Below are 21,590 nucleotides of genomic sequence, written 5' to 3'. Positions count from 1 at the left end.
TTACACATCGGCGATTTTGCCCACTTTGAGCCCTATTTTCAGCCAATTCCAGTGTACTAGTCGACAAAAAATCATAATTATTTTGCTAGAACTCCATTTTTTCTATTGAATGAGTACAAGAAAGAAACCATTTACCAATTTCAACTATCCAATAAAGTGGTCAGAAATTAGCAATTTTGCCAATTTCACACAAATTTCAAAAGATGCCAATTTCCAAATAGGGTCTAGAATAAACAAAACAGACATTCCTGGCACTAAAATAACATTTTTTTCTGTTCATTAGTCACATCCCCAGGCCTCCCTTACATTTCTTTTGCTTTCCACTTTGAATTTTTATTCTCACAAAAAATAGAAGATTTACTGTTATGCATTAGTGTAGAAATGGTATAAATAATATCAGCACACTTGTGAAAAAATATTAGACTCACCAGTTGACGTGTATTGGACGCATGGCCTGATTTGTTTACTTTTGAACTTTGGCAAAAATCGAACATTTCTGCTACTTTGAGCTCAATTTCAAGGTACTTTTCATTGTGAAACCAATCAAAATCGTCTCAGTTTCTGTAATATGTCTTCCATTCTATAAAATGAGACCAGGAAAACTAGAATACAACCATAATTACCATACGAAAATACAGTCAAAGTCGCTGTTTTAAACCAAAAACACGGTCAAAGTTTTTTTTCTCATTACGCATTGTGTGCTGCAGGATTTTTTTTATACTGTGCACATTGACCACATAGACTCATTCTTTCATATGTAGGCCTACCAGCTTTCTCTCGCTAGATTTGAAGGCGCTAGAATTTACACGTACTAGGACGTCAATAACCCTAGTGCGTAAGCCATTCTAATACATCGGAAACCCTGAATGGGTTAATGAGTGTACTATATATGCATTTTATCGCTCTAGGGAGCTTAATGTTGTAGTAGGTATAAATGGTCAGGCAAGATGCCATGCCTCCCACACGACTTTCTACAAATAAATGCTTTTCACCTCTCACCCTACATTAAGACCATTAAGACTACAAATATTTTAAGGTAAGTAATGTGTCTACTGTATATGCATTTTATCACTCTAGGGCACTTTAAGCATTGTAGTATAGTATGTGTGGGTGGGGTGGCCAGGAGGGCTACCACACCTGACTTCTTAGAGTAAATACTACTCACCTTTTGCCCTACATAAGAATGTAAATAGTATTTTGAGATAAATAATGTGTACTGTGTGTATTTTACTTTTTAATGCCTAGTTCTATTGCTAACTTAATATATGTTAGTGTAAACTTGTTATCTGGCATTTATATGCATTTATAAATGGAAAAAATGGAGTTCTGCTTTCCGGCGAAGTCTGCTTTCTGGCAGTAGCTTGGAACTTAACCTGCCGAATAAGTGGAGCCCTACTGTACATTATAGTTAGGGAGAGATTTAAATGTGGCAGTAGATTTTGATGATAGGTTCTGTTCACAAACTGTATTGCTGAAGGTTTGCCCAACTGGAAACGTGTTTGTTACATTACAGTTATACACTTGTCCCTCCAAATTCACTGGCTTCCATATTTGCAAGTTTTTATTATAGAACATTTTTATTGAAGGGTATAATCTGCAGATAGATACGAATATCCATGTGTTTTATCACAGTAACCATTGCTTCAGTCTTCACACATGACCACTAAATTGGAAACTCAGCAGTTTAGGATTTTGTTCAAATTATGCTTAGTGGTTTTTCCATGTGCAAATCTCTCTCTTCTGTCTAGTCATTTTTTTGGAATGTTAATATTAATCAGACTAACATTATGTATTGAGAGATATGATCTTTGAAACACTAAATGAGCCCAGATTTAAAACAATTTAATATGCAAACAATTTTATATTTGCAGGGCTCTTAAATGTATCCCCCCCACTAATTAGGATACTCACTATACATATGTCATGTCATATTATGTTTATACTGTACAGTATTATATTGTTACGTTAACTATTTACTAGGTGCTTCTAATGCTAGATGAGTGCAGACAGTGTTCTAATCTTACTCTTATGGCTGCAACTAATCGTCCATTTGACTTAGATCCAGCACTCAGAAGATCAGGACGCCTGGAAGTTGAGGTGAGTTTAGATTTAGTTTAATTATGGTTTTTAAACTGTATTCTCAGTTGCTGAATATCTGAGATTTGCTGTTTTTATTCATTTGGATAAATTTTCCATTGTAACCTAAGTACAATACAGTACATGTATATTAGGCAAGGAGTTACTCTCCTTCAAAACTTCTTTATATCTTTCTTAGGTTATTGTACTGTAGTGTTTCTGATGAATAAGACACATGTGCAACACCTGTGCAACACAGAGTACATCTTTTTCTTTTAATCAAGGGATTTGATTTTATATGTACAGTATTGAACCACATTTTTTGCAGATCCTTCTGAATGTTCCTTCAGCAGCTGACCGAGTGAGCATACTGAATGTTCACAGTGCCAAGTTGTTGCCCAACAATCACTCAGGTTTAGCTACAGTTGCTCATGCCACACCTGGCTTTGTTGGTGCTGACCTTCAAGCTCTAACTGAGCTTACACAGTTACAAGTTAATGCTAAACTTACGAAACAGGTGAGATTGAAAATGTTTTAGAGTATGGTAAGTAAGTATGATGGAAAATTAAGGGGGATATTCTTGTTTAGGAAGTTGAATAACAAAAGTAGTGTAGATAAAGAAAAATAATGATTTTTACTATAGTAGTAAGGTGACCCAGAGAAGAAACTCACGTTCATTCTTTAACCGTATAGTATGCAGTCATCACAATTTAAATAGCCCTCTGAGATGCAGCATCTTCACCCATCTTTCAGGGTATGTGCTAACCACTACAAATGTTATAACACATTCCAAAAATATAATCACATTTAGCTGAGTACATACATACATTACACACACAGATTACATACATAAATTACATACATTACATAAATTACATACATACAGTACATGCATACAGTACATACATAAAGTACATATATACAGTGGAACTTCTACTTACGAGTTTAATCCGTTCCATGACCTTGCTCACATCTGGATTTGCTCGTCTGCAGAGTCAATTTTCCTCATTTAAATTGATTGAAATGGAATTAATTCATTCCAATGGAATTCCAGGCATGAAAAAATACTTTCCCTAATATCAACTCTATAGCTTATTTATCTGTCACAATTCATCTAATTCTCCATGGGGAAGTGGAACAGAATTCTTCCTCCGTAAGCCATGCGTGTCGTAAGAGGCAACTAAAATGCCGGGAGCAAGGGGCTAGTAACCCCTTCTCCCGTATAAATTACTAAATTTAAAAAGAGAAACTTTCGTTTTTCTTTTTGGGCCACCCTGCCTTGGTGGGATATGGCCGGTTTGTTGAAAAAAAAAAATCATCTAACATGGCATAAACAATATTAATAACATAGAAACATGATATATACACTAGAATGAATAAAATACATGTCATTACATTTGTGGCTAGTGGTGGTGACAGCCTCCATTGTTGTTGTTGGGGTTTATAGGGCCACCACAGTGGGCATTCCTGCTCCTGAGTACATGTGTAGAGAACCTAGGATAACCCAGACAGAGTGCCTTATAATTGCTACACTCTTAATGCTACACTTTGCCATTGATGCTTCATGTTGTCTGCCACTGCTACATCATGATGTCTGCCACTGCTGCTTCATGTTGTCTGCCACTGCTGCTTCATGTTGTCTGCCACTGCTGCTTTATGTTGTCTGCCACTGCTGCATCATGATGTCTGCCACTGCTGCTTCATGTCTGCCACTGCTGCTTCATGTCTGCCACTGCTGCTTCATGTTGTCTGCCACCACTGCTTCATGTCTGCCACTACTGCTTCATGTTGTCTGCCACTGCTGTTTCATGTCGTCTGCCACTGCTACCTCATGATGTCTGCCACTGCTGCTTCATGTTATCTGCCACTGCTACCTCATGATGTCTGCCACTGCTGCTTCATGTTGTCTGCTACTGCTGCTTCATGTTGTCTGCCACTGCTGCTTCATGTTGTCTGCCACTGCTGCTTCATGTTGTCTGCCACTGCTGCTTCATGTTGTCTGCCACTCCCACCTCATGATGTCTGTCACAGCTGCTTCATGATGTCTGCCACTGCTGCTTCATGTTGTCTGCCACTGCTACCTCATGATGTTGGGAGGGTTCCGTGTAGATATGATGATTGGAGATAAACACACTTGTTGGGTTGTATACACTTCCATTAGCAGAGTGCGAGAGGGGAGCCCAGCCTGCCTGTAACCGTCTGTAGGTCTATCCGTGGACTGAGAATGGGACAGTGCATCTGACGCTCACATGTGGCATCACGTGACGTCACATGCTAGCCACTAAGTCTAGCAAGGGGTCGTCTTTATAAAACATATGGATGGTAATATGATACTCAGATAAGCTATACAACATATGTAGGGGATCAGCAACTATGCTGACAATGATGTCTGCTTCCACTTTTGCTAGCATGTTGAAGAGCTTTCCAATATGTGAAGGTTGAGGGGCAGTGCCAATCGGACAGGTATTGGATGGTGACATAATTTGTTTACTCTTGAACATCGCCGAAGGATCAAACATTTCTGCTACTTTGAGCTCAATTTCAAGGTACTTTTCATCATGAAAACAATCAAAATCATATCTATTTCTGTAGTATATCTTCCATTCTATCAGATGAGTCAAAAAAAAGGAGAATACAACCATAAAAAAACATACAAAAATATACCGCTAAAGGGAGACTAATGGCCGAGAAGTGAACTCCATTATTTATGGTCCAATTTCTTTAATTTTTGGTGTACACTAAGAAGCATCTTTCCATCACATGTTGCCCATGTTTCAATAAGATAGTCCAACAAACAACTGAGATCCAGTTCCCGAGATCAAGAGCAAGAGCCCCTCACCAGTATCAAGGAACCCAACAAACAACTGAGATCCAGTTCCCGAGATCAAGAGCAAGAGCCCCTCACCAGTATCAAGGAACCTCCCTTGAGGCCTGCTCGCATCTGGAAATTTCGCTCACGTCTGGAAGCAAAAAATTGACCAAGCAAAGTCTTGTATCTAGAAAAACACGTATGTGGATGCACTCGTAAGTAAAAGTTCCACCGTACAGTGGACCCTCGACCAACGATATTAATCCGTTTCTGAGAGCTCATCGTTAATCGAAATTATTGTTAGTCAAGTTAATTTTCCCCATAAGAAATAATGGAAATCAAATTAATCCTTTCCCGACACCCCAAAGTATTAAAAAAAAAAATTTTTACCACATGAAATATTAATTTTAATATGCACAAACTGAAGAAGACATGCATAGCTACATGACACTTACCTTTATTGAAGATCTGGTGATGATTGATGGGATGGGAGGAGGGGAGAGTGTTGATGGTGTTAGCATTTAGAAGGGGAATCCCCTTCCATTAGGACTTGAGGTGGCAAGTCCTTTTCCGGGGTTACTTTCCTTCTTCTTTTAATGCCACTAGGACCAGCTTGAGGGTCACTGGACCTCTGTTGCACAACATATCTGTCCATAGAGGCCTGTACCTCCCGTTCCTTTATGACATTCCTAAAGTGTTTCACAACATTGTCAGTGTACAGGTTGCCAACACAGCTTGCAATAGCTGTGTGAGGGTGATTTTCATCAAAAAAGGTTTGCACTTTAAGCCACATTGCACACATTTCCTTAATCTTAGAAGTAGGCAACTTCTTCAATTTCTCTATCCCCTCCTCCGAAGCAGTTTCCTCAGGTGTAGCCTCTTGTTGTTGAAGATGATCTTGCAGCTCATCAGTGGTTAGTTCTTCATTGTCCTCCTCCACCAACTCTTCCACATCATCCCCACTAACCTCCAACCCCAAGGACTTCCCCAATGCCACAATGGATTCCTCAACTGGCATAGGATTCTCAGCGTTAGCCTTAAACCCTTCAAAATCCCTTTTGTCTACACATTCTGGCCACAGTTTTTTCCAAGCAGAGTTCGAAGTCCTCTTAGTCACTTCCTCCTAAGCCTTACCTATAATGTTTACACAATTGAGGATTCTAAAGTGATCTCTCCAAAACTCTCTTAGAGTCAACTGAGTTTCTGAGGTCACTACAAAGCACCTTTCAAACATAGCTTTTGTGTACAGTTTCTTGAAGTTGGAAATAACCTGCTGGTCCATGGGCTGCAGGAGAGGAGTGGTATTAGGAGGCAAAAAACTTCACCTTAATGAAGCTCATGTCCGCAGAAAGTCGCTCTGCCAAGTCTGAAGGATGACCAGGGGCATTGTCTAATACCAGGAGGCACTTAAGGTCCAATTTATTTTCCAGGAGGTAATTTTTCACAGTGGGGGCAAATGCATGGTGTAACCAGTCATAGAAAAAGTCCCTAGTGACCCATGCCTTACTGTTTGCCCTCCACAGCACACACAAATTAGCCTTGAGGATATTGTTTTTCCTGAACACTCTGGGAGTTTCAGAGTGATACACCAATAAAGGCTTCACTTTTCAATTACCACTAGCATTGGCACACATCAACAGAGTAAGCCTGTCTTTCATAGGCTTATGCCCTGGGAGTACCTTTTCCTCCTGAGTAATGAAGGTCCTGCTTGGCATTTTCTTCCAAAACAGGCCTGTTTCGTCGCAATTAAACACTTGTTCGGGTTTCATTCCTTTACTGTCTATGTACTCCTTGAATTCCTGCAAATATTTTTCAGCCGGTTGGTGGATGAATTTGGTAGGGTATGCAAAAGAAGAAAATTAAAAGTGAATACAGGAAAGAGTAAGGTCATGAGGATAACAAAAAGATTAGGTGATGAAAGATTGGATATCAGATTGGAGGGAGAGAGTATGGAGGAGGTGAATGTATTCAGATATTTGGGAGTGGACGTGTCAGCAGATGGGTCTATGAAGGATGAGGTGAATCATAGAATTGACGAGGTAAAAAGGGTGAGCGGTGCACTTAGGAGTCTGTGGAGACAAAGAACTTTGTCCTTGGAGGCAAAGAGGGGAATGTATGAGAGTATAGTTTTACCAACATTCTTATATGGGTGTGAAGCATGGGTGATGAATGTTACAGCGAGGAGAAGGCTGGAGGCAGTGGAGATGTCATGTCTGAGGGCAATGTGTGGTGTGAATATAATGCAGAGAATTCGTAGTTTGGAAGTTAGGAGGAGGTGCGGGATTGCCAAAACTGTTGTCCAGAGGGCTGAGGAAGGGTTGTTGAGGTGGTTTGGACATGTAGAGAGAATGGAGCGAAACAGAATGACTTCAAGAGTGTATCAGTCTGTAGTGGAAGGAAGGCGGGGTAGGGGTCGGCCTAGGAAAGGTTGGAGGGAGGGGGTAAAGGAAGTTTTGTGTGCGAGGGGCTTGGACTTCCAGCGGGCATGCGTGAGCGTGTTTGATAGGAGTGAATGGAGACAAATGGTTTTTAATACTTGACGTGCTGTTGGAGTGTGAGCAAAGTAACATTTATGAAGGGATTCAGGGAAACCGGCAGGCCGGACTTGAGTCCTGGAGATGGGAAGTACAGTGCCTGCACTCTGAAGGAGGGGTGTTAATGTTGCAGTTTAAAAACTGTAGTGTAAAGTACCCTTCTGGCAAGACAGTGATGGAGTGAATGATGGTGAAAGTTTTTCTTTTTCGGGCCACCCTGCCCTGGTGGGAATCGGCCAGTGTGTTAATAAAAATAAAATAATAATTTTTCAGCCGCTTTGTGGTCTGAACTGGCAGCCTCACCATGCCTTATCACACTATGTATGCCACTATGATTCTTAAATCTCTCAAATTAACCTTTGCTGGCCTTAAATTCACTCACATCACCACTAGTTGCTGGCATTTTTTTAATTAAATCGTCATACAACTTCCTAGCCTTTTCACATATGATCGCTTGAGAGATGTTATCTCCTGCTATCTGGTTTTCTTTTATCCACACCAATAACAGTCTCTCAACATCTATCACTTTCGATCTCAGTTTTAAAAACATAGTTGCACCTTTGGCAAGAACAGCTTCCTTGATTGCCGTTTTCTTGCCCACAATAGTAGCGATGGTTGATTGGGGTTTTGTGTACAACCTGGCCAGCTCGGAGACACACACTCCACTTTCATACTTAGCAATGATCTCTTTCTTCATCTCCATAGTAATTCTCACCCTTTTTGCTGTAGGGTTGGCACTAGAAGCTTTCTTGGGGCCCATGGTGACTTATTTTGCAGGTGCAATAACTACAAACACTGTGATAATATGAAATGTTCCGATTGTATGTTTGGATGGGACCGCGGTGGCTGGCTGGCTTGTAAACACTGGCACCCACGGGACAAGGGAGGCGCGCTCAGGCCACAAGTGGATGCATCTCGAACGGAACGAATAGCGTTGGTCAGGTTTTTTAGCGCTAGTCGAGGCAAAATTTTTGCGTTAAAATGTATCGCTAGTCGGATTTAACGTTAGACAATGCCAACGTTGGTCGAGGGTCCACTGTACTTACATACTGATTTTTTTCTCAACAAGTCGGCCATCTCCCACCGAGCCAGGGTGACCCAAAAAGAAAGAAAATCCCCAAAAAGAAAATACTTTCATCATCATTCAACAGTTTCACCTCACTCACACATAATCACTGTTTTTGCAGAGGTGCTCAGACCACAACAGCTTAGAAGCATATACGTATAAAGATACGCAACATATCCCTCTAAACTGCCAATATCCTAAACCCCTCCTTTAAATGCTTCCCGTTTCCAGTACTCAAGTCCAGCTATATAAAAATAACCAGTCTCCCTGTTTTTTTTTTTTTTTTTTAGCACACTGGCCGATTCCAACCAAGGCAGGGTGGCCCAAAAATGAAAAACTTTCACCATCATTCACTCCATCACTGTCTTGCCAAAAGGGTGCTTTACACTACAGTTTTTAACCCTTTGACTGTCGCGGCCGTATATATACGTCTTACGAGGTACCGTGTTTGACGTATATATACTCATAAATTCTAGTGGCTTCAAATCAAGCAGGAGAAAGCTGGTAGGCCCACATGTGAGAGAATGGGTCTGTGTGGTCAGTGTGCACCATATAAAAAAAATCCTGGAGCACACAGTGCATAATGAGAAAAAAAAAACTCCGACCGTTTTTTTTAATTAAAATGCCGACTTTGTGGTCTATTTTCGTATAGTATTTATTGTTGTATTCTCGTTTTCTTGGTCTCATTTGATAGAATGGAAAACCCATTATAGAAATAGAGGTGATTTTGATTGATTTTACTATAAAAAGAACCTAGAAATGGAGCTCAAATTTGGGGAAATGTTTGATTTTTGCCAATGTTCAAAAGTAAACAAATGATGCCATTGTCCAATAAATGTCCAACTAGCCATTCTAATATGCAGTCATGAATGGGTTGATGTTATTTATACAATTATTACAGTATTGCAGTAGTCTGCATAATAATAATAAGTCTTCTATTTTTTGTTTGAATAAAAATTCAAAATAGAAAGCAAGAGTAATATTAGAGGGGCCTGGAGACATGACTGATGAGCAAAGAAAATGTTATTTTAGAGCCAGGAATGTCTGCATTGTTCATTCTGGACCTTATTTTGAAATTGTCATATTTTTTAGTTTTCGTGAAATTGGCCAAATTGCAAATTTCTGACCACATTATTAGGTAGTTGAAATTGGTAAATGGGCAGTTTCTTGTACTCAATCGATAGAAAAAATAAAGTTCTAAAGAAATAGCTATGAGTTTGGGCGACTGGAATAATGGAATTAGCTGAAAATAGGGCTCAAAGTGGGCGAAATCGCTGATTTGTAAACAGCGCTGAGGTCGCTAACTTCGTGAGAGCATAATTCCGTCAGTTTTCCATCAAATTTCGTTTTTTGGTGTCATTACAATCGGGAAAAGATTCTCTATCATTTCATAAGAAAAAATAATTTTTTTTTTTTTTTAAATTTTGCGACACCAGGAGACATCTCAGGATTGGGGGTTGCGACAGTCAAAGGGTTAAACTGCAACATTAACACTAAATATTACCCTGCTCACATTGGAACAGCTCATAAGGTCCCAAAAACCATTCGTCTCCATTCACTCCTATCTAACACGCTCATGAACGCTTGCTGGAAGTCCAAGCCCCTCGCCCACAAAACCTCTTTTACCCCCTCCCTCCAACCTTTTCGAGGACTACCCCTACCCTGCCTTCCTTCCCCTACAGATTTATACACTCTCCATGTCATTCTACTTTGATCCATTCTCTCTAAATAACCAAACCACCTCAGCAACCCCTCTTCAGCCCTCTGACTAATACTTTTATTAACTCAACATCTTCGACACTCCGAATTTTCTGCATAATATTTACACCACACATTGCCCTTAGACAGGACATCTCCACTGCCTCCAACCGCCTCCTCACTGCAGCATTTACAACCCAAGCTTCACACACATATAAGAGAGTTGGTACTACTATACTTTCATACATTCCCTTCTTTGCCTCCATAGATAACATTTTTTTGTCTCCACATATACCTCAACGCACCACTCGCCTTTTTTCCTTCATCAGTTCTATGGTTAATCTCATCCTTCATAAACCAATCCACTGACACATCAACTCCCAAATATCTGAAAACATTCACTTCTTCCATACTCCCTCCCTCCAATGTGACATTCAATTTTTCTTTATCTAAATCCTTTGATACCCTCATCACCTTACTCTTATATATGTTCACTTTCAACTTTCTACCTTTACACACCCTCCCAAACTCGTCCACTAACCTTTGCAATTTTTCTTTAGAATCTCCCGTAAGCACATTATTATCAGCAAAGAGTAACTGTGTCTGCTTCCATTTTGTGTTTGATTCCCCATAATTTAATCCCACCCCTCTCCCCAGCACCCTAGGATTTACTTCTTTTACAACCCCATCTGTAAATACCTTAAATAACCATGGTAACATTACACATCCCTGCCTAAAACCTACTTTTACCAGGCAGTAATCTCCCTCTCTTCTGCACACCCTAACCTGAGCCTCATTATCCTCATAAAAACTTTTTACAGCATTCAGTAACTTACTACCTTTTTCTCATACTTGCAGCATCTGCCACATTGCTCCCCTATCCACTCTGTCATATGCCTTATCTAAATCCATAAATGCAATTAAAACTTACCTACCGTTATCTAAATACTGTTCACATATATGCTTCAATGTAAACACTTGATCTACACATCCCCTACCCACTCTGAAACCTCCTTGCTCATCCGAAACCCTACTCTCTGTCTTACCTCTAATTCTTTCAATAATAACTTTACACTTTTCCTGGTATACTCAGTAAACTTATTCCCCTATAATTTTTACAATCTCTTGTGTCTCCCTTCACTTCATATGAAGGAACTATACAAACTCTCTGCCAATCCCTAGATACCTTCCCCTCTTTCATATATTTATTAAACAAAAATACCACCCATTCCAAGACTATATCCCCCTGCTTTTAACATTTCTGTCATGATCCTGTCAGTTCCAGTTGCTTTACCCCCTTTTATTCTACTTAATGCTTCACACACCTTCCCCATACTCACGTTCTGCTCTTCTTCACTCCTAAAAGATGTTATACCTCCCTGACCCGTGCATGAAATTACCACCTCCCTTTCTTCATTGACATTTAAAAGTTCCTCAAAATATTCCTACCATCTACCCAATACCTCCAGCTCCCCATCTACTAACTCCCCTACTCTGTTTTTAACTGACAAATCCATTTGTTCCTTAGGCTTTCCTAACTTGTTTATCTCGCTCCAAAATTTTTTCTTATTGTCATCAAAATTTCTTGACAGTGCCTCTCCCACTCTATCATCTGCTCTCCTTTTGCACTCTCACCACTCTCTTCACCTTTCTTTTACTCTCCATATACTGTGCTCTTCTTATAAAACTTCTGCTTTGTGAAAACCTCTCATAAGCTACCTTTTTCTCTTTTATCACACCCTTTACTTCATCATTCCACCAATCACTCCTCTTTCCTCCTGCACCCACCCTCCTATAGCCACAGACTTCTGCCCCACATTCTAATACTACATTTTTAAAACTATTTCAACCCTCTTCAACTCTTCCACTACTCATACTTGCTCTAGCCCACTTTTGTGGGCGAGGGGCTTGGACTTCCATCAAGTGTGCATGAGCGTGTTAGATAGGAGTGAATGGAGACGAATGATACTTGGGACCTGACGATCGGTTGGAGTGTGAGCAGGGTAATATTTAGTGAAAGGATTCAGGGAAACCGGTTATTTTCATATAGTCGGACTTGAGTCCTGGAAATGGGAAGTACAATGCCTGCACTTTAAAGGAGGGGTTTGGGATATTGGCAGTTTGGAGGGATATGTTGTGTATCTTTATACGTATATGCTTCTAAACTGTTGTATTCTGAGCACCTCTGCAAAAACAGTGATAATGTGTGAGTGTGGTGAAAGTGTTGAATGATGATGAAAGTATTTTCTTTTGGGGGATTTTCTTTCTTTTTTGGGTCACCCTGCCTCGGTGGGAGACGGCCGACTTGTCGGAAAAAACAAAAAAAAAATCTCACCCTAACTTCCTCCTCCCTTAGTTTATACACTTTCATCTCTCTCTTACTTGTTTCTGCTATTTTTCTTTTGTCCCATCTACCTCTTACTCTAACTGTAGCTACAACTAAATAATGATCTGATATATCAGTTGCCCCTCTATAAACATGTACATCCTGAAGCCTACCCATCAACCTTTTATCCACCAATACACAATCTAATGAACTACTTTCATTATGTGCTATATCATACCTTGTATACTTATTTATCCTCCTTTTCATAAAATATGTATAACGTATTACCAAACCTCTTTCTACACATAGCTCAATTAAAGGCTCCCCATTTTCATTTGCCCCTGGCACCCCAAATTTACCTACTGTTTCCTCCACAACATTTTTACCCACTTTAGCATTGAAATCCCCAACCACGATTACTCTCACACTTGGTTCAAAACTCCCCACTCACTCACTCAACATTTCCCCAAATCTCTCTGTCTCCTCTACACGTCTCTCTTCGCCAGTTGCATAAATGCTTACTATAACCCACTTTTCACATCCAACTCTTATTTTTTTTTTTTATCACACTGGCCGATTCCCACCAAGGCAGGGTGGCCCGAAAAAGAAAAACTTTCACCATCATTCACTCCATCACTGTCTTGCCAGAAGGGTGCTTTACACTACAGTTTTTAAACTGCAACATTAACACCCCTCCTTCAGAGTGCAGGCACTGTACTTCCCATCTCCAGGACTCAAGTCCGGCCTGCCGGTTTCCCTGAACCCCTTCATAAATGTTACTTTGCTCACACTCCAACAGCACGTCAAGTATTAAAAACCATTTGTCTCCATTCACTCCTATCAAACATGCTCACGCACACCTGCTGGAAGTCCAAGCCCCTCCCACACAAAACCTCCTTTACCCCCTCCCTCCAACCTTTCCTAGGCCGACCCCTACCCCGCCTTCCTTCCACTACAGACTGATACACTCTTGAAGTCATTCTGTTTCGCTCCATTCTCTCTACATGTCCGAACCACCTCAACAACCCTTCCTCAGCCCTCTGGACAACAGTTTTGGTAATCCCGCACCTCCTCCTAACTTCCAAACTACGAATTCTCTGCATTATATTCACACCACACATTGCCCTCAGACATGACATCTCCACTGCCTCCAGCCTTCTCCTCGCTGCAACATTCATCACCCATGCTTCACACCCATATAAGAGTGTTGGTAAAACTATACTCTCATACATTCCCCTCTTTGCCTCCAAGGACAAAGTTCTTTGTCTCCACAGACTCCTAAGTGCACCACTCACCCTTTTCCCCTCATCAATTCTATGATTCACCTCATCCTTCATAGACCCATCCGCTGACACGTCCACTCCCAAATATCTGAATACATTCACCTCCTCCATACTCTCTCCCTCCAATCTGATATCCAAACTTTCATCACCTAATATTTTTGTTATCCTCATAACCTTACTCTTTCCTGTATTCACTTTTAATTTTCTTCTTTTGCACACCCTACCAAATTCATCCACCAATCTCTGCAACTTCTCTTCAGAATCTCCCAAGAGCACAGTGTCATGAGCAAAGAGCAACTGTGACAACTCCCACATAATCCTTGAATTTATACATTTATATTCCCTCTTTTCCTGCCATAACTTATCATTCAACATTATTGCTACTCCTTCTTTACCTCTAACTATTTGCAACCCCTGACCTAATCTCATTTATTTCTCCCCACTGAAACATTTCCACCCCCTTCACTTTTGTTTCACTTAAAGCCAGGACATCCAGCTTCTTCTCATTCATAACATCCACAATCATCTCTTATCATTCACACAACATCCATGCACATTCAAACATCCCACTTTGATGGTTTTCTTCTTTTTCTTTTTAGTAAGCTATACAGGAGAAGGGGTTACTAGCCCATTGTTCCCGGCATTTTAGTTGACTTTTACAGCACGCATGGCTTACGGAGGAAAGATTCTTATTCCACTTCCCCATGGATATAAAAGGAAAAGCAATAAAAACAAGAACTATTAAGATAAAATAAAAAAAAAACTCAGATAATGTGTATACATAAATGTGTACATTTATTTGTAGTGTGATCTAAATGTAAGTAGAAGTAGCAAAATATACCTGAAATCTTGCATGTTTATGAAACAGAAAAAAAGACACCAGCAATCCTACCATCATGTAAAGCAATTACAGGCTTTCGTTTTACACTCACTTGACAGGATGGTAATACCTCCCTTCGTGGTTGCTGTCTACCTACGTACTATACATACACATATATATACATATACAGTGGAACCTCTACTTACAAGTTTAATCCGTTCCATGACCTTGCTCGCAGCTGGATTTGCTCGTTTGCAGAATCAATTTTCCTCATTTAAATTAATTGAAATGGAATTAATTCATTCCAGTGGAATTCCAGGCACGAGAAAATACTTTAATAATTTCCCTAATATCAACTCGACAGCTTATTTATTTATCACAATTCATATAATATGACATAATAAACAATATTAATAATATAGAAACATGATGTATACACTAGAATGAATAAAATACATGTCATTAGGTATGTGGCTAGTGATGGTGACAGCAGCCATTGTTGTTAGGGATTATAGGGCCACCACAGTGGCCATTCCTGCTCCTGACTACATGTGTAGAGAACCTAGGATGTCCCCAAAAAAAAGTCAGACAGAGTGACTTATAAGTGCTGCACTCTTAATGCTTCACTTAATTGCTACACTCTTAATGCTACACTTTGCCACTGCTACCTCATGATGTCTGCCACTGCTGTTTCATGTTGTCTGCCACTGCTGTTTCATGTTGTCTGCCACTGCTGCTTCATGTTGTCTGCCACTGCTGCTTCATGTAGTCTGCCACTGCTACCTCATGATGTCTACCACTGATGTTGCCAAAGAATCGAACATTTCTGCTATTTTGCACTCAATTTCAAGGTACTTTTCATTGTGAAACCAATTAAAATCATATTTATTTTTGTAGTATATCTTCCATTCTATCACATGAGACCAAATAAAGCGAGAATGCAATCATAAAAACCATACGAAAATATACCGCTAAGGGGAGGCTAATGGCCGAGATGTGAACGCCGTTATTTATGGTCCAATTTCTTTAATTTTTGGTGTACGTTAAGAAACATCTTTTCATCATACATTTCCCAAGTTTCAATAAGATAGCCCAACAAACAACTGAAATCCAATTCCCTAGATCAAGAGCAAGAGCCCCCTCACCAGTGTCAATTAACCTCCCTCTAGGCCTGCTCGCATCTGGAAATTTTGCTCGCATCTGGAAGCAAAATATCGACCGAGCACCTGCTCATATCTGGAGAAACTCGCACGTGGATGCACTCGTAAGTAGAGGTTCCACTGTACTTATCTACATGTATAATATAGATGTTTTGTTGTTGCTAAAAGACTATAGGCCTGTAGTATATGAAGGAAGCTTAGTCAGAAATAGCTTACTGGAGATGCCATCCATGTTATACACGAGTGTATTATAACACAGTGCAGTATATAATGAATTTTGAAGAGAAAAACATTTGGCCTTTTTTTTTCAGGAAACAGTGAATTCCAAAGAGATCATTGATATCATGTTAGCCAACACAGCAACTATCATTCCAAGTATTCACAAAACACTTGATTTCATTACTGCCAAGCCTCAAGCATCACCAGTTGGAGGTCTCCAAGAGGTGAAATCAAAATTAGACCAGATATTTACACACCATGTTAAATTTGCTACTGCCTATGCTAAATTAAAGTTGAAGCGACCCAGAGGTAAGTTTTTCCTTTTAAATTGTAAATGGCAAATTATTTATTTCTGAACTATACTTTATACTGTAGTTATTTAAGCACATTACAAATTGTAATAATATTAGCCAGATGTGGGCCCTGGAGGTGGGAAGTACAGTGCCTGCATTCTTAAGAAGGGTTTTGGGATATTTGCTGTTTAGAGGGGCATCGTTCCCTATGGCCTGGTGGCTAAAGCTCTCGCTTCACATGGTGAGGGTCCAGGTTCGATTCCGGGCGAGGGTAGAAACATTGGGCGTGTTTCCTTACACCGGTTGTCCATGTTCCCCATCAGTAAAATGGGTACCTGGGTGTTAGTCAACTGGTGTGGGTTGCATCCTGGGACAAAACTGATCTAATTTGCCTGAAATGCTCTGCATAACAAGCGGCTTTCTATATAGTACATATCATTGATGTCAGCTTGGCCTGTATACGTTGTACAGGTACTTGTAGAAATAAAGATATTATTATATTATTATTATTGTTCTTGCAGCAAACCGGCCATATCCCACCAAAGCAGGGTGGCCCAAAAAGAAACACGAAAGTTTCTCTTTTTAAATTTAATAATTTGTACAAGAGAAGGGGTTACTAGCCCCTTGCTCCCTATATTATTATTATTATTTTTTTTTAATTTTTAACAAGTCGGCCGTCTCCCACCGAGGCAGGGTGACACAAAAAGAAAGAAAACCCCAAAAAAGAAAATACTTTCATCATCATTCAACACTTTCACCTCACTCACACATAATCACTGTTTTTACAGAGGTGCTCAGAACACAACAGTTTAGAAGCATATGCGTATAAAGATACACGACATATCCCTCCAAACTGCTAATATCCCGAAACCCCTCCTTTAGAGTGCAGGCATTGTACTCCCCATTTCCAGGACTCAAGTCTGGCTATATAAAAATAACCGGTTTACCTGAATCCCTTCACTAAATATTACCCTGCTCACACTCCAACAGATCGTCAGGTCCCAAATACCATTCGTCTCCATTCACTCCTATCGAACACGCTCATGCACGCCTGCTGGAAGTCCAAGCCCCTCGCTCACAAAACCTCCCTTGCCCCTTCCAACCTTTTCGAGAACGACCCCTAACCCCACCTTCCTTCCCATACAGATATAAATGTTCTCCATGTCATTCTGCTTTGATCCATTCTCTCTAAATGACCAAACCACTTCAACATCCCCTCTTCAGCCCTCTGACTAATACTTTTATTAACTCCACACGTAATTTCCACACTCCGAATTTTCTACATAATATTTACACTACACATTGCCCTTAGACAGGACATCTCCACTACCTCCAACCGCCTCCTCGCTGCTGCATTCACAACCCAAGCTTCACACCCATATAAGAGTGTTGGTACTATTATACTTTCATACATTTCCTTCTTTGCCTCCATAGATAACGTTTTTTATCTCCACATATACCTCAACGCACCACTCACCTTCTTTTCCTCATCAATTCTATGATTAATTTCATCCTTCAGAAATCCATCCGCCGACACGTCAACTCCCAAGTATCTGAAAACATTTACAACTTCCATACTCCTCCTCCCCAATTTGATATCCAATTTTTCTTCTAAATCATTTGATTCCCTCATCACCTTACTCTCCCGAACACCCTAGCATTTACTTCTTTTACAACCCCATCTATAAATATATTAACCCTTTGAGGGTCGACAGGCCCTCTCCGAAACTCGTTCTCAGGGTCGGCCAAATTTCAAAAACCGGCCATATCCCACCAAAGCAGGGTGGCCCAAAAAGAAACACGAAAGTTTCTCTTTTTAAATTTAATAATTTGTACAAGAGAAGGGGTTACTAGCCCCTTGCTCCCTATATTATTATTATTATTTTTTTTTAATTTTTAACAAGTCGGCCGTCTCCCACCGAGGCAGGGTGACACAAAAAGAAAGAAAACCCCAAAAAAGAAAATACTTTCATCATCATTCAACACTTTCACCTCACTCACACATAATCACTGTTTTTACAGAGGTGCTCAGAACACAACAGTTTAGAAGCATATGCGTATAAAGATACACGACATATCCCTCCAAACTGCTAATATCCCGAAACCCCTCCTTTAGAGTGCAGGCATTGTACTCCCCATTTCCAGGACTCAAGTCTGGCTATATAAAAATAACCGGTTTACCTGAATCCCTTCACTAAATATTACCCTGCTCACACTCCAACAGATCGTCAGGTCCCAAATACCATTCGTCTCCATTCACTCCTATCGAACACGCTCATGCACGCCTGCTGGAAGTCCAAGCCCCTCGCTCACAAAACCTCCCTTGCCCCTTCCAACCTTTTCGAGAACGACCCCTAACCCCACCTTCCTTCCCATACAGATATAAATGTTCTCCATGTCATTCTGCTTTGATCCATTCTCTCTAAATGACCAAACCACTTCAACATCCCCTCTTCAGCCCTCTGACTAATACTTTTATTAACTCCACACGTAATTTCCACACTCCGAATTTTCTACATAATATTTACACTACACATTGCCCTTAGACAGGACATCTCCACTACCTCCAACCGCCTCCTCGCTGCTGCATTCACAACCCAAGCTTCACACCCATATAAGAGTGTTGGTACTATTATACTTTCATACATTTCCTTCTTTGCCTCCATAGATAACGTTTTTTATCTCCACATATACCTCAACGCACCACTCACCTTCTTTTCCTCATCAATTCTATGATTAATTTCATCCTTCAGAAATCCATCCGCCGACACGTCAACTCCCAAGTATCTGAAAACATTTACAACTTCCATACTCCTCCTCCCCAATTTGATATCCAATTTTTCTTCTAAATCATTTGATTCCCTCATCACCTTACTCTCCCGAACACCCTAGCATTTACTTCTTTTACAACCCCATCTATAAATATATTAACCCTTTGAGGGTCGACAGGCCCTCTCCGAAACTCGTTCTCAGGGTCGGCCAAATTTCAAAAAAAAAAAAAATATTTTTTCTTATGAAAAAATAGTTTTTTTTCTGAACATTATAGGCTAAACAAAAAAATTTTACCGTCAATACTTACCGAGATATGGAGGCGTGAAGTTTGCCAAAATTGAACAATATCTGGTAACATCTCCGACTGCCGTCACCCGGTATTTTTCTGTTTACTTTTTTATGTGCTATTTTCAATTATTTTTCAATTTTTCTTTTTCTGAGTAACTTTTATGGCCTCTGAGGCCAACATGATCAGTATTTTGTAAGTTATTTCTTTTTCAATACTACACAATAAGGGCATAAACACTGTTGTCATTATTTTGTTTATAGAAAATATTTACACAAACAAACGATATGAAATGTTGTTTATTACTATTTTTCTATATTTTATATACACATATACAGTCACAGGGAATGTTTCTAGAAGTTCTGCAGCCTGTGGAACTCTTTGAAACATGGTGTCATGCACAGTGGTGTTTTACACTCCTCACACATAAAACGAGTGTCTCTGCATTGTTGTGGGCCTTTTTTTTGTATGTGAACAGACGTAACACCTCTTCTGAGCCTTTTTCTTGAAAGCAGTAGCAGGCAGTTTTACCAGGAAGTGATCACCATGCTTCAGACGAGCAGGTAGTTGTTGATAATTTGGTGGGCGGTCAATTGCAGGTGCTGTTCCTTGGTACTTGAATACTATTTGTCTGATGACAGACAAACAGAATTTGCCGTACTGTGGTTTGTTTCTGGTCCTCATCTTATACATATTATAAGCATTGAGCATGGAAATGTCCAGAAGATGGAAAAAGAGTTTTATGTACCACTTATAACTCTTGCGAACACAATCAGCAAACCCAATCTGCATGTCACATTTGTCCACTGAACGCATGTTGAAGGTGTAATCAATCACAGCTGCAGGTTTTAGAATGGGTTCATTGCTCTCTCTATGCTGCCTGCCACTGTCTGCCATTTCATTAGGGTGAACTGATGACAACAGTGTGACATCTCGTTTGTCATGCCACCGAAATGCCATGATGTCATTGGCAGCAAACGCCTGCACCTCACCTCTATGAGTGCCAGCGTCATACCTGGGCATATGTTTCCGATTGCACGCACTGTGCCACACACATCTGTCATGTTCACTCGCAAAAAATCACTGAGTGAGGGGCTTGTGTACCAGTTATCTGTATATAATATATGCCCCTTACCAAGGTATGGTTCTATCATTGTTCTAACCACATCACCAGAGATGCCCAATAATTTCCTGGTATTTTGCAATGTATAACTTCCAGTGTACACAATAATATCCAATACCAGACCACTGTAACAATCACAAAGCACAAACAACTTTATACCAAAGCGTTTCCTCTTGCTTGGTATGTACTGCTTGAAAGAAAGTCTTCCTGTGAACAGAATCAAAGACTCATCAATTACAAGCTTCCTGAAGGGATAAAAATGCGTACTGAATTTCTCTTTCAGATACACAAACACATTCCTAATCTTATATAACCTGTCATTTCTGTCAGGCCTGGTTTTGTCTGAGAAGTGAAACATACGTAACATTAGCACAAATCGATTCACTGGCATTATATCACTGAAACCTGGGGTTGCAATCAGGTGGTCTGTTGACCAGTATGATTTCACTTTGTGCTTATACACATGTGGCATAAGCATTATTGTGGCAAAGAAAAGATACATCTCAGCCACAGTTGCCTCCTTCCACTGGTGAAAGTAATGTGTTTGCTATGGTGTACTCGTAGTATGTGTTGCTTTCCATGACAATACTCTCCTTCAGTGGTTCGTCAAAGAATAACTCGAAACATTCCAGTTCAGTGGCATTGTTCCCAAGTGTACAAGATGGCCATATTCCACTTTGGCTGTCATCAAACTGGTGGGCATTTGGAACAAAATTGACAGCTTCCTGCCAATCCCAGGTGCGGTCTGCTGGTGGGTACTAGACAATGACAGGTGGTTGTGGAGGTTGTGGTTGTGGAGGCTGGTGTGGTGGGTGGGTGGGGGATGGTGGCCTTTGTTGTAGATCAGCTGAGGCAGCGGCGTGGGTGGCAGCATGGCCCACTGCTGGTGCCTCACCGCTGGCACCACTACCACCACGCACATTTTCCATCCCAATTGCAACAGTATCATCGTCATTTTCACTGTCTGTTCCTGTTGTACAGCCACGGGATGTACTCCGAGATGCACTCCTTCCCCTTGGAATAGCATATGGCACACTACCAGAGCGCATATATCGTCGTATATACTGACGCTTCACTGGGGAATATTGCACTTCACTATCACTACTGGAGCTAGTTTGAAGAGCT

General features: G+C 40.4%; 1 protein-coding gene across 6 annotated transcripts in view; it reads left to right on the top strand.

Moving 5' to 3' along the window:
* Nucleotides 1-21,590, top strand: part of LOC128700547 (ATPase family gene 2 protein homolog B) — an 82,383-nt gene that overhangs the window by 20,797 nt on the left and 39,996 nt on the right. For all 6 annotated transcript variants that reach the window (XM_070098970.1, XM_070098966.1, XM_053793810.2 and 3 more), the window contains 3 exons: nt 1,981-2,097; nt 2,405-2,593; nt 16,084-16,300. In XM_070098970.1, the coding sequence (XP_069955071.1) occupies nt 1,981-2,097; nt 2,405-2,593; nt 16,084-16,300 (523 nt within the window). The remainder of the gene's footprint in view (nt 1-1,980; nt 2,098-2,404; nt 2,594-16,083; nt 16,301-21,590) is intronic.

Source organism: Cherax quadricarinatus, chromosome 65 (genome assembly GCF_038502225.1).
Source record: "Cherax quadricarinatus isolate ZL_2023a chromosome 65, ASM3850222v1, whole genome shotgun sequence".
In the NCBI taxonomy this organism is placed as follows: domain Eukaryota; kingdom Metazoa; phylum Arthropoda; class Malacostraca; order Decapoda; family Parastacidae; genus Cherax; species Cherax quadricarinatus.
This window is presented reverse-complemented; position numbering and strand designations above follow the sequence as displayed.